Source organism: Diorhabda carinulata, chromosome 6 (genome assembly GCF_026250575.1).
Source record: "Diorhabda carinulata isolate Delta chromosome 6, icDioCari1.1, whole genome shotgun sequence".
Taxonomy (NCBI): domain Eukaryota; kingdom Metazoa; phylum Arthropoda; class Insecta; order Coleoptera; family Chrysomelidae; genus Diorhabda; species Diorhabda carinulata.
In genome coordinates, this window is record NC_079465.1 from 3,501,223 (window position 1) to 3,514,981 (window position 13,759).

Here is a 13,759-nt window from a genome sequence, read left to right on the forward strand (position 1 = left end):
TAGTGTGTACTATGACGTAGAACGTTGTTTTAAAACTTTCGTGGAAGTGGGAGAGGAACGTATAGCGCAGGACCCTTGTAAATATAAAACTGAAAGCACGCTTCTAATTTGTTAATAAAGTTAATAAACTATATTTAATAAATTACAAATATATTTTATCTGAAAGTAAGTAGTGATTATATTTCTTATAACAGATTATTTACTAGTTCCCACTACTTCAATCTAGGTGATTTCATTTTTTCTCTATTATTTATTAGTGCAAGAAGAAGGAAAACCTTGTGGATATGACCACAATAATGAGGAAGATGACTTGGCTTGTGAATTGGAAACAGTGGCGATTAGTAAAAGAAAAGGTAGGGGTCGAGTAACTTCAGGTTTAACTCACGAATGTGGAGTTTTCGGAGCAATAGGATGCGGAGAATGGCCGACTAACCTTGAAATATCACAAATTATTTGCTGGGGATTGGTAGCCCTACAACACAGGTGAATATCAGTCGAAAATTTCCGTTATTCCACTGTCTATTTCAACTAAATTCTCGATCTTCCCTCGTATATAGTATTTTTAATGTATGGGAGTTTTTTTTTATTATAGATTTATCTTCCGTTTTATCTAATTGATGACTGATATAAAAGATTTAGAATAGATAAAATCTGTATCATGATTATTGATATAAAAAAGAAGAATTTCTTAACTCTTTTTATATGATTTAATAACACTGGTTTTGTTACACGAACTTTGTGATGATTTTTATTTGTTTTGATGTAAAAAAATATTACTATGGTTCAGTTACATCTTTTTTTTGTGACAACTATATATTCTTTTCATTTACGTGTTTTTGTTTTAATAACTCAATTTAATCTACTATATAACGATTGCATTTACTTAAATTACGTGTTCTAAAGTGTGTGAAACACCTATTAGGTTGGACTAAACAAGAATCTAGACATTTACTTTCTGATTGATTTAAACAAAAGGCGTTCAAATACACCTAGTGCCGATCTGCCTGTACCAAAGCCTCCAAATAAAGTAGAAAGTCAGGATTCTGTTTTTGTTTTTATTCAACATTACTGTTTGGTGTGTAGTACGTTCAAGTTTTCGTGTGACAAAAAAAGTTTCGTTGATCAGTTTAACTTTTTTTTTTATCTCTTTCGTTATACAAGGGGCGTTCAAAAATGTCGAAACTATTTGTTTATTGATGGACGAATCTGTTAATAATAACGAAATTTCCATTGTTTACCGATTCTATCGGGATTGCATCAGTTATTTATGTATGATGTTTCTTGTTTAATCGTTTATTAAACTTTAAGAAAAAATATAAACTATTGTCCCATTTAGTAGTGTCATTTAGCATTGTAAGAAAGTTTATGACGTACAAAAATGATAAGTAACATAAACATATTTCAATATTATTGATAATTGCATCATTGGGGGTAACAACAAAGTTTATCGCATTTATTTCATAAATTTCCCATTATCTATATTTTGATATTTTAAAATTAGATTTGTTATTATTTTTCAAATTCTTATCTGTTGGGAAGGTCAATGTAAAAAGGCATTTTGGTATGGAAAATTTCGAGAATATTTATAATAATGTTCAGTTTAATAGACAATGTTACTTAATTAAAATATCCGATATACAGGGGTGTCCCACAAAGCTTTCACCACGAAATACTTTTAATCATTTAATTTTGAAACTATTTTCATTCAGATTCACAATAATTTTGCTACATTCACCGAACGTACAAAAATATTAGACATTCATTTTAAAAAAATACTTTATCATCCAAAAAATCGTTAGCTGAGGTACAGTGTTTCACCGTATCAAAACTTATATTCTATATCTACCTGTGATTGAAAAAATAACAAAAACTCTTAAAGAAGCGGAATAGAAGCATAGAAAGGGTTATACGCCAATTTTTTCTTCTTCTTTTTCGCAGAGGCCAAGAATCTGCCGGTATAGTAACCAGCGAAGGTCGATGTTCCAAATATTTCAATGTGGTTAAAGGTATGGGTATGATTAGTAGTATTTTCAATGATGAAGCCATCAGAAAACTGAAAGGTAGTATAGGAATCGGTCATACGAGATACTCTACTTCGGCAGCGTCAGAAGAAGTTAATTGCCAACCTTTCGTGGTACATACCGCCCACGGAGCACTTGCGGTTGCGCACAACGGGGAATTAGTTAACTGCGATAGTCTGAGAAGACAGGTTAGGCAACTGTCGATAGTTTTTTTTGTCGTTTTTGTACGTTCAGCTTTGTGGTTTTTAGGTATTAGAACACGGCGTAGGTTTATCGACGCACTCTGACAGTGAACTCATAACGCAAGCTTTGTGTTTGAATCCGCCAGAGGGAGAACCAAACGGTGAACCCGATTGGCCTGCTAGGATTAAACATTTCATGGCGTTGGCGCCGCTCAGTTACTCTCTGGTTATTATGTTGAAGAATAAGATTTTCGCTATTAGAGATCCGTACGGTAACAGGCCGTTATGTTTGGGAAAAATTCTACCTTCTAACGAACGTAAGTTACCGAGTGCTGTTTATTCCCATCTCTACAACCTACAACTTACGTATCAAGTTACGTATAAGTAACGAAAAATGCATTTACTTTAGTCCAGTCAGAAAAATTGGGAATAATCGGGAAAATGTATACAAAACTGTGGGCAAAGTAAAAGAGAGCGGGTGAAAAAAATGAAAAACTACCACGAAATATCAAGAAAAGTTTTAGTATACTAAATTTGGGCGGGGCCTAATTGGCGTCAAGTTTAAATTTTGGTATTTATTTAGCATGAAACTCGCTATTGGATATTATTGACCTGTAAAAGAAATTCTATTTCAGTCGTATTCCTTTAATGCAGATTTTGAACTTCAAGACGTAGAAAATAATCGCCAAAAATTCTGGAAATTTTAACCTAACCTAACCTAATCGTTCAAAACGAATGTTTTCGAACAGTTATTTGAAAGCAGTCCATAAATAGCGCCTTCTGGTAAGCTGGTGTTGGATACTTTTAATGTATCCTGTATAAAAGGAATTGGACTGAAATATAATTTCTTTTTACAGAATTATAATATCCAAAAGTGAATTAGCAGGTTGTGTACTAAATAAATACACAAATTCGATTTAAATTGGGCGTGTAACAATTTTTACTTGGCGCCAATTAGTCCCCGCCTAGCGCGTTATGATAGGCTGAGAGGTCGTTACTTTTAATGTATCCTATGAAAACTGATATTACTTGACATTTCAGTTAAAACTAGGGAAATGTTTTCAAATTCAAATAATTTTTTTCTTAAATTTTGACGTTGGATTTATATCTATGGATATTTACCTACAGGAAATAAACGTTTATACAGACAGATAATTTTTAAATAAACTCTACGAGTTTGTAGAAAGAGACAGAAAATTGAGCTATTGCGATTACGGTCATTATGGCACTCATGCGTAAACTCATAATTGACATGCGTGCAAGAGAAATAGACAATCTATTGCTGTCTTTATAAAAGGTTTATTTCCTGCAGGTATATGGCTATGACGTTAAAATTCGTATTCCGGTATAGTTTTTAATTTTTTACACCTCCTTCCCATGTATTGACAACTTTGCCCACAGTTATATCCATATAATTTCAAGAAAATATACCAAAAAAAACAATTTCAGCTCTTGACGGTGAATGCGACGAAAGTCGCGAAGCTGAAGGTTGGGTGGTTTCGTCGGAGTCTTGCGGATTCTTATCTATAGGCGCTCAATATGTCCGCGAAGTTTTCCCGGGGGAAATTATAGAGATGACCCGTCACGGTATCCGTACCATTGATATAATAACGAGACCGGAGGATAAACTACAACAAGCTTTCTGCATTTTCGAATACGTATATTTCGCCAGGTATATTTTTATAAAAAAAAATATGTGAAAAAAAATTTTTTTTTAATATTTATGTTCCTAGAGCCGACAGTATATTTGAAGGACAAATGGTTTACGCAGTGAGGATGCAGTGCGGTAGGCAATTGGCTATAGAACATCCTGTAGAAGCCGATATTGTTAGTGCTGTTCCGGAATCCGGTAACGCAGCCGCCCACGGATTTTCGAGACAGGTATTTTATTTTTAAATTTATATTAAATTTAATCCAAATACGAATTTTTATTATTTTTAATTGATTCGATACAATTTTTATAGTATATGACATTGTACAATTTAAACATTTGTGATAACATCACAATGACTTAACAAAATCTTAATGCTCAGATTGTGATTATATTAATTGCTTGTACATCTCTGAAAATCACATTCTAAAAGGTTGTCTGCCTATGACGTCAATTTCATTGTTGCAATATTTCTTGTAGTACAAATGCCAGAATTTCTCGTTATCTTATTTATCATTTGCATTTTATAATAAATTAGTGTATAAGTTATAATCGGATATTTTCGTTATTATTTTAATATAAATTATGGAATAACTTCTTAAATTTAAAATTTCTTCTCTTGTTTCTACTAGTTGAAATAAATGTTATTTTATACCAAACAGCTGGATAAAAATTACAACGTGGCAACGATGTAAATCATCTGTCATATTAAATCAAGTAATTCATCTAATAGTGTTATGAAATAGTTTTCGGTAACTACGTTTTTTATAGTTTTTTTATTGATATTACCGTGAATGTTCTTGAATATATCTACGTGTTGTTTACAGACAAGAATACTTGAAATAATTATAATAAAAACTGAAAACATTCGATCAGATGAGTCTCGATTAGTGGAAGCGTAATAGTCCAGTTAAATTTGAGTTGAAAATTAGTTTAGTACAAATCGTTATTTGATAGGTATAATTTGAGTAGGTATAACAGGTGGATAAGAAAAATAAATAGATGAAATAATGAAATAGTGCCTACTTCAATGGTTGGCAACTTGAATTATCATATTATGTTTCAATTAATTCCGAAACAATTAACCCTCCGATTTAGCCGCAATTTTTGCCCTAGTTTGCCATTAATTAGAGATCATCCTTAATTGCAAAATTAATAAAACACCAAAAAATTCACTCTAGTCCCAGCCATATAAATGAAAATTTCCCTCTATTAGGACCACCCCTAAAAAATAAACATATCATATCAAAAATTCCCCTTACCACCAATAAAAATTTCCAACGACGATTTTGTTGTGTTTTTGTGATTAATTAATCTTCAATAATTATCTAGTAAACTTGACGCATTTAACTATGCTATAACTAGAATTCGCATAGACGCGCGTGTCTACAAATCGGATGTTTTTAAAAAGGTTAGTAGATGACGATCAAAGCGTGCTCTGCGTTCACATATTTTTTTTAAATGTAACGTAATTCAATTTACATTTAATTTAGATAAATTAAAACTCATTCAAAATCACCAAATAATTTCGAAACATTTATTTAATACGGATATTTACATTTCTATCGAAGGTTAAATTTGAAATAATAAATTTGTGTCCTCGATCCATCTCCTCTATAAAAACATTGGCAATGTTATAAGGCAGAGACGAACTGATTTTAGGTATTCTATGGTAATAATTTGTTCGAAGGTTTGATTCCAAAGAAATCCAGTGGTTGATCCTATGTTCACTTTTATAATTGTCCTTAGTAGTTCATCAAGTTTAAAGACCCTGTATTGAAAGTCTGGAAATGAGCTATACCGCTTATGTGTAAGAGAGAGAACTCTGTGTCTTTTTCTATTTTTATAACATTTTTCGATCATTTGAACAGACTACTGTTTCGCGCGCTTCTTCTATTGGAACCGCCATTAATTTCTTAGCTCGAGGGCAACAATCACGTGAACGGACTCTCGTGTCTAGAGTATAGAAGAAATTGGCTCGTCATGAAAAAAGATAGATACAGTATCGAGTAAAAGTATCGATATCTTAATGGTATCGTTTCATCCCTAGTCTAGACTTTCCATTACAGGGACTTTAATTGAGTTTGCGCAGTTGTTATGATCTTAATGATGGGTTTGGCTGCTCATGGGCAATACAAAAAAGTCTCATAAATAGGAAAACTGGCATTAACTATTTTTTATCGATGTGTTTGTTTTCATGATTTTTCAAACTTGATTACAACGATTTTATATTGGTTACGACGTGGATCTGTCATGAAGATGTTTTTCTACAATTTCTAATAATTCTACTGACAATTTTATACGTTTTTTTTTCAAATGGTTGGGTCCATTATATACGTCATTCAAAAGATGCTTACTTGATTTTTCAATATAATTTTATATTTACATAACCTCAAATTGGTAGTATTGATAATTTCTCGTTTTATCTTATTAATAATTATCAATTAAGGATGGGGTGTATATCATAAATTTTTATTAAAATCGATTTTTAGAGTGGTATCAGGTTCGCCGAGGTTTTGTGTAAAAATAGATACGTAGGAAGGTCGTTTATCCAGCCGAGCAATCGTTTAAGACAACTAAGTATCGCAAAAAAATTTGGTAAGGAAAAAATTCAATTTTACTGAAAGCAAACAACAAAATTCGCCGATTTTTCCACAGGTGCTTTAGCCGGAAACGTAAAAGGGAAAAAAGTAATACTCATAGATGATTCGATAGTGCGCGGTAACACAATAGGTCCAATCATTAAATTACTTAAAAACGCAGGTGCTAAAGAAGTACATATACGAGTGGCTAGTCCGCCTCTGAAATATCCTTGTTACATGGGTATTAACATACCGACTAGAGAAGAACTTGTTGCCAATAAATTGAATCCACAAGAACTGGCCAGGAAAGTGGGTGGGTAAAATAACAAATACGTACCGGGTGGGCAACTAAAAACGGCCGTCGGTCATACCTCAGGAACGGATTATATTACAGCTTCGGAGATTAAAAAATGATAATAAAATTTGTCCCGAGAAACATATGGATTATTTTCAGAATTTTAGATCCACTACTATATGGCGTTTTAGAAATATAAAATTAATTTTTTTTCAAATTTGTTCACTTAATTGGCACTTTGTATTTCATTTTACAAGTTCCGATCTATCTCTTCAAATAAGGGATGGGGGAGAGTGGTAATACTGTTACGAAAAAATGCCTATAAGTCCGGGTCTGCTTGTCCGGTTCTGCTTGGCCGATTTTTATAAACTGGATGTTGATTGATGGAACTTAAGTGCAGCGATGAAAAATATGTGAATTCTGAGAAATTAATGAGCAACGTGGAAGCTAGAGGGGGTCGTTTCGTATATTTTAAGTATTGCGATTCCTTCTGACGAATTTCAAAAGAAACATAGAAGTTCAAGTAGGTGTTTTACAAGTAAACTAAATTAACTTCAAAATATCAAAAACCGCATGTCGATATCTTTTTTCTGTTTCGAAATATCTTAAAAAATATGTAAACTGCGAGAATTTTCCTTTAAACGTCTATAAAGCTGGTTCATTCAAATGGAAATTGAAAATTTATTCTAAACGGAAAGTTCTTACATTGATATACCTGTAATTAAGACTAATCTCACGTTTGAAGCAAAATTCTCGCCGTTTACATATTTTTTCACGAAACAGGAAAAAGATATCGACATTCGGTTTTCGCAATTTTGATGTAAAAGACCTTCTTCTTAAACTCGTATGTTTCTGTTGAAATTTGTCAAAAGAAATCACAATATTCAAAATATATGAAACAACGCCCTCTAGCTTTACCGTTGCTAATAATATTTCTTAGAATTTATATATTTTTTATCGCGTTCTTTCAAACAACATCAAGTTTATAACAATCGGCTGAGTAGAAATGGGCAGGAGTATTTTTTTAGGTTCCCACTCTCCCCTACCTATTATTTAAAGAGATAGACCAAAACTCGTAGTATGAAGAAAGCGTCGAAGTTATTGGGAAATTTTAAAAATATTTTGCTCTTTTAATTTCCCTATTTTCAAATACGCCCTCTCTAGTGGAGGATCTACTAAAATGCTGAAAATAATTTTTTACTTATTTCTTAGAACCACATTATAACTAATTTTCTCCTGTTGTTGAGATATGACAGACGTCCGTTTTTAGTTGCCCATTCAGAACATCCAATTTACTAATTTCTTAACACAGTTAAAAATGTATTGATAATTTAACCAAAAATGTGTATAGAGTTATTCCGATTTATTTCAGTTTTGTTTTTATTTAAAATATCTCTATCATTCTAAATCAAAATCTTACTAAAGTTGTTTAAAAATCAGCGACATAAGTGTTCTAGGCACAAGCATAAATGCAAACGGCGTAGCCAGCGCCATCTATCTAACGTTTTCGTAGTAACTCCGATCACAAACTTTTTGAAATTTTCCATTAAAACATAAGATTTATACTCAAAGATCGTAAGAAATCATATAAGAAAATAACTCAAATTGTATCATATTCTAAATTGATTAGTAATTTTAACAAATGGTAATTTTACAAAAAAATTTTTACAGTGTAATCATAAAATGTCAAATTTCTTAACGTTTAACTGTATTTAGGTGCGGATAGTTTGGAATATCTATCATTGGAGGGTCTAATAAAGGCGGTAAGAAGTGATTTGAAAACTAAAATGCCCCATACTAAAATAGGTCATTGTACGGCGTGTTTGTCGGGAATTTACCCAGGTGGCGTGCCTAATACGAATTCTGACTACGATTGGTAGTGGTGGATGTCGAACATAGAATAATTGTGGAATATTATTTAGTGTTGTGTGTAAGTTGACACTTGCACTTTTAGAATGAAAAACATGAAATGGAGATTTTATGGTATATAACTAATTTTCTATGAAACATTTTTTTTAAATATAACAATATGTTTAAAATATTGATTAACGTAATTTATTTTATTTGTACGTTTTTATATACATTGAAAATAAAGATTTTAATAAAATATATAATTAAAATTTAGAATTGTTTTTTACCCTTCCCTTTCATTTAAATATTTTAGTACATCGCGGTTCCAAAGAAATCGATACAACCAAGAGAACTTTATGTTATGTACTCTACAGCCAATATTAAGACTTAGAATAGTTGTTTAATGGATCCAAAACGCTTAATCATATAGGCAAAGGCCAGGTAACAGGTGACAGAAGAATAACTGAGTTCATTGAAAAATCTGACGAATTGTCAAAATCAGCGAATATCCATTTAAAAATTTCCGCGGTGGGGCAAACAAAACAAGTTTCTGTGTGTTGAATTTTAGATCTTATTATTTCAAATTTTATGGCTTCTTAAAGAAGTACATGGCACCCAAGTGAAAGGAATATTAAGAAGAGGCAAAACAGAAAAAATTGGAGTTTTGAAAATTCCGCTAATTCTTTCAACGCTTACTTCGAGTCGCTATGTTGAGTATTTCAGGCGCAGTGAACGCTTAGTGGAACGCACCCATGATTAAAACAGACATGATTAAAATGTCATTTGTCATTATTGTTTTGTTTATTGAACAAAATATATTTTGTACAGGAATATAATTTAAATGAACGTAAAGATTCATAGTTTTTTATTTTTGTGCGAAAAAGGGTAAAATGAAATAGCAAAAAAAGGTAAATAAATGTACAAGATATATCCAAATATAATGCATATATTATAAAAGCATACAGATGCATTTTAATATAATAAAGTCAAAAAATCAAATAATACAGAAATAAGAGCTGTTTTTTTTTGAGAAAATCAATTCATTACATAAATATATAGTTTATAGTTACATAATTGTATTTATACAATAAAAAATCAATCTATGTATGGATACATATCCTTGATAACCAAAAATCTAAACTAGAAACTGTTATAAATGTTAGTGAAATTGAAGACACAAATCAACTACATCAAACAAACAAGTTATGACAAAAATGAATCAAAAGTAAATTAGAATGATGCAAAAAATAGTGACCTACACAAAAATTGAGTAGTTCACAAAAGCGTAAAACCAAAACTGGATATTTTAAATTTTTTATGGACTAAAACCAAACATATAGTTTACACAATTTTAAAAAAAAAAACAGAACAAATTGGCAAAGGAAACGAAAAAATTGTACAAAAATGTGACAGAGTGAAAACCTGATAAGGAATACATTGATAAGGTACAAAATATCAAAACAGTCAACAATGATATAAATGCTGTAATGTGAAAAATAAACTATACTATTCCCTTATTTGAATATTTCAAAATAGTCGCCACTATATATAAAATGTATTATCTGTTAATCTAAAGGAGTAATAGTTGGTCCTCTTCTCTGGTCAGTTGGATAATATGGTAGTGCCCTATTTTTAAAATAAGTGTTATACCTTACCCTTGAGTCAGAAAATTCATTTTGAGGATTCAAGTTTAAGTAATTATTATAAACAGGAGTAGGTTTTCCGAATATCATAAAGACCAAGTGATATAATCCAAAAATACATTTGGTAATCATTTGCAACATGGCATTAAATAAAGGACTAATAGATGTAATAAAAATTGAAATTTCTCGAATTAACAATAACAAATACTCTAATAAATACTTTACCCCGCTTATCAATCCTAAAAACAAAGTACTAGCTAATACACATAAAAAAATTAATACTTCTTTCGTATTATGCAGAGTCATTATATGCCTAAAGAAGTACAAAATATTTTCTTTAATAATTTTCGTTTTTTCTTGATAAATCATACTAACACTTACTTCTGATTCGTCTGAGTTTCTTAGCGGAGTTGATTCTCTTTGGTAAGGTCTTATTATATCCAATTTTAATCGTATTTCATCTGCAAAAAATTCCACAGTTTTCACACGATACCAATAAGTTCCAAATACTTCTTGTGGTAATACAACCCATAGATTATATCCTACTGGAGCTCCAATCGTTTTCGGAGTTGTGATACCAATCCATGATTTATAAACTATTTCTAAATCCAATTTTCTTTTTACGGCCATCAAATTCTCAATGAAATCTTTTTCTTGTGGACTCACTGTTATTATGTCTCTATAAGCATTTATTGTATCGACAAATCGTTTTTCCTTAAATTCGCCGACGAATATATAATTTTTCAACAATGATTTTACGTGTTTCTTTGTATATTCTGGTCCCGAACATGTCGGTGAATTAGGCGTGGATATGGTCATTTTTTAAATATATTAAACAAAATAAAATCTAATAACTTATCTGTTAAACTCCTACAATTATAAAAATCGTGGGATTCACTGGTTCATTGTATGATGTTTATGTAATTTACTTTGTTTTGATTTGTCTTTGGAAGTTTAAGGTTAATTTTTATTTTTGACGCAACTATAGAAAACTCTATAATCACTAGGACTGTATTGTGAGTCATCTATACTCAAGGGAATTGTAATTGAAATTTTTGTTTTCTAAATTAGTTAAAAATTTAAATTTAATGATGACGCTCGACGCTGGCTTACAGCGTCAAATGTGGTCACGTGGTACAATTTTGAATGAAGCGTCATCTTAAAACGTCAAAAGTAAACATTGTTTAGTTGTGAAAAGTTTAATAAACTACGAGCTAAATCTTTTATAGTATTTTATGAAAAAACGATATAATATATATTCCTCGATCAGAATAATTCACTCAGTAAAGAATTTAATTAGAGCAATTATTGAATAAATCGTTTATTGAGAAAGGTTGTATATTTTTGAAACTTGATGCTTTATATTTGACGAATTTATGATAGCGCGCCAGTCGAAATTATACCACATGACCCATTTACAAAAAATTATTTTCAAAAAGAAATATGTGTGGCACACATACTTTTTGGTATGTTCTATGGTCTAAACCAGTGTCAAGCGTCAATTGTTAATTTGACAAGGCATATAGCATAGAACATAAAGTGTATAGAAATATATAAAGTACGTTCAACTTTACATCCACGACCAGAAAGCTGAAAGTCTCGTTTCACGGCGTAATTCTTAAATAGAACGCACATATTTAGTACTTATAATATGGCGGCTAGATGGAAACGAATAGATTGAAATATTTTCTATGAACTGGTGTAAAATTTAAATCAATTTGTAGTACCATGAATTCGGAAACGCAGTTATGTCAAAAACATAACTTCAAAGTTCAAAACTTACATATTTTTCCCTTATGGGTTAATTGAAAGGAATATTTTCTGAACTGTTCTCTTCATTATGTAATTTAATTTAACCTAATTAATTGATCTTAAGAAAATCATTTTTTCTTCTAACAGTATTTCAAGATACCGCATCTCGAGACCATACTAATTTATACGATTATTAATAATGTTATCAGGATCAGAATTTTTGATGCCAGTAAATATCAAACCCCCAAATATTTGTAAAAAAACTACAAATATTTCATTGTTCAATGGATAAATAAATAAAACACATATTCGAAGAAATATTTTTTAATGAACATAATTAATTTTCAAAATCACTTTAAGTATGAAGTATATAATATGTTATATCGTAGATCAATTTTTAGATCTTTGCAAGACCAATAACCCCACAAGCTAACCTTCCACCTGCATTTCCTGTTGTCTTGCTCAGTTCATGCCCACCAAGACCCAAATCATCAGGATCAGCATGGACGACGACAGTACGTCCAATTATATTGTGTTCTCCTTCCAAAGAAATAACGCTGTCTTTTAAATTAATTTTTGCGACACCATCACTGCCAGCTTCAACATTGCCCAAGTCTCCTACGTGCCGATCAGCTGCAGTCGGACCTGCATGATCTTTACCGTGAGGATTGAAATGAGCACCAGCTGAAATGCAGCCGTTAGTGTTGTCACCAAACTCGTGGATGTGGAAACCGTGTAGACCTTTGCCAAGGCCCGAAATTTCGCCTGTTACTTCTACAGGACTGCTGCAGTTCTGCAAAATCGGAGTTAAAAAATCTAATCACAAATTTTAATACAAACAACTTGAATGTGAAGAAAATACTTTGATGTAGAAGATGATAAGAAAATAAAAAAATATATTATTTATATAATTTTTTCGCAAGATTTTTTCTAATTTAACATTTTTTCAAATAGAGAAACTAATAAATTAATTAATCATTTATTTTCATAAGGAAAATTTATTACCTATAAACTTTATGATACATATTTCATGTAAGGCGTAATTTAATGATGAAGCACTACTATGACTTTTGACCTAATTAGAATTCATGAATAATTTAAGGATAAAATAACGGAAGTAGACCTTATTAATAAAACGTATATATTATAACAAAAAAATTTAACATGAATAAAAATTGCTTCTAGAATACTTCATATAATTTAATAGAAGAAATCCTAAATTTTCAAACTAACAAATTCATTTTGCTGCGTTAAACCTATAAATTTGAAGTTCTTATTAATTTTGGATCAACAATGTTTCAACTTTTACAGTTTCGAAACTTACCGGCTGATTAAAATATATCGTGCCATTTACTTCTCCCTTCAATACACAAACTGCTTTAGCTGGCATCTTTATTATGAACAAAAGACGGCGGAAAAATGTTTCAACAATTCAAAGAAAACTTTGATTAACACCTTTAAGGATGTCGGGAACTTTGGTAATCAAGGAGTAAAATTATCAATCAATTGAAAACTGTACAGTCATTGTAATTGTGCCAAGGGCTCAAGGGCATTTAATATGTGTAGTGGGGGAAGATAACAATTTTTTCCGCGTTCTTTTTGTTAGTTACCAACGATGAATTTTTTGTATAAAGAAAGAGCATTCCCTCCTACATTTCGATAAAAATTTATTTACTTATATATATATTTTGATAGACATTTATTCTAAGTCAAGCAAATATATTTAATAATTCTGGAATTTCTTTCGAGGAGGTGCGTTTGAAAATGTATGGGAAATAAATA

General features: G+C 30.9%; 3 protein-coding genes across 3 annotated transcripts; 1 reads left to right on the plus strand and 2 right to left on the minus strand.

Annotated features, from left to right (window-relative positions):
- LOC130894716 (amidophosphoribosyltransferase-like) lies at positions 1-8,851 on the plus strand. Its single transcript, XM_057801675.1, has 9 exons — positions 1-165; positions 258-483; positions 1,939-2,209; positions 2,271-2,520; positions 3,653-3,875; positions 3,937-4,084; positions 6,347-6,452; positions 6,513-6,749; positions 8,448-8,851. Coding segments are annotated over exons 1-9 (1,626 nt in total). The 5' UTR covers positions 1-164; the 3' UTR covers positions 8,612-8,851.
- A 661-nt stretch (positions 8,852-9,512) lies between these two features.
- On the minus strand, positions 9,513-11,344 carry LOC130894725 (uncharacterized). The gene has a single exon (XM_057801691.1). The coding sequence runs from the start codon at positions 11,042-11,044 to the stop codon at positions 10,148-10,150; it is 897 nt and encodes a 298-aa protein (XP_057657674.1). The 5' UTR covers positions 11,045-11,344; the 3' UTR covers positions 9,513-10,147.
- A 941-nt stretch (positions 11,345-12,285) lies between these two features.
- Positions 12,286-13,587, minus strand: LOC130894734 (superoxide dismutase [Cu-Zn]). Its single transcript, XM_057801701.1, has 2 exons — positions 13,302-13,587; positions 12,286-12,770 (listed from the first exon to the last, which is right to left on the minus strand). The coding sequence occupies exons 1-2, from the start codon at positions 13,365-13,367 to the stop codon at positions 12,375-12,377; spliced, it is 462 nt and encodes a 153-aa protein (XP_057657684.1). The 5' UTR covers positions 13,368-13,587; the 3' UTR covers positions 12,286-12,374.
- Between the last annotated feature and the right edge of the window lie 172 nt (positions 13,588-13,759).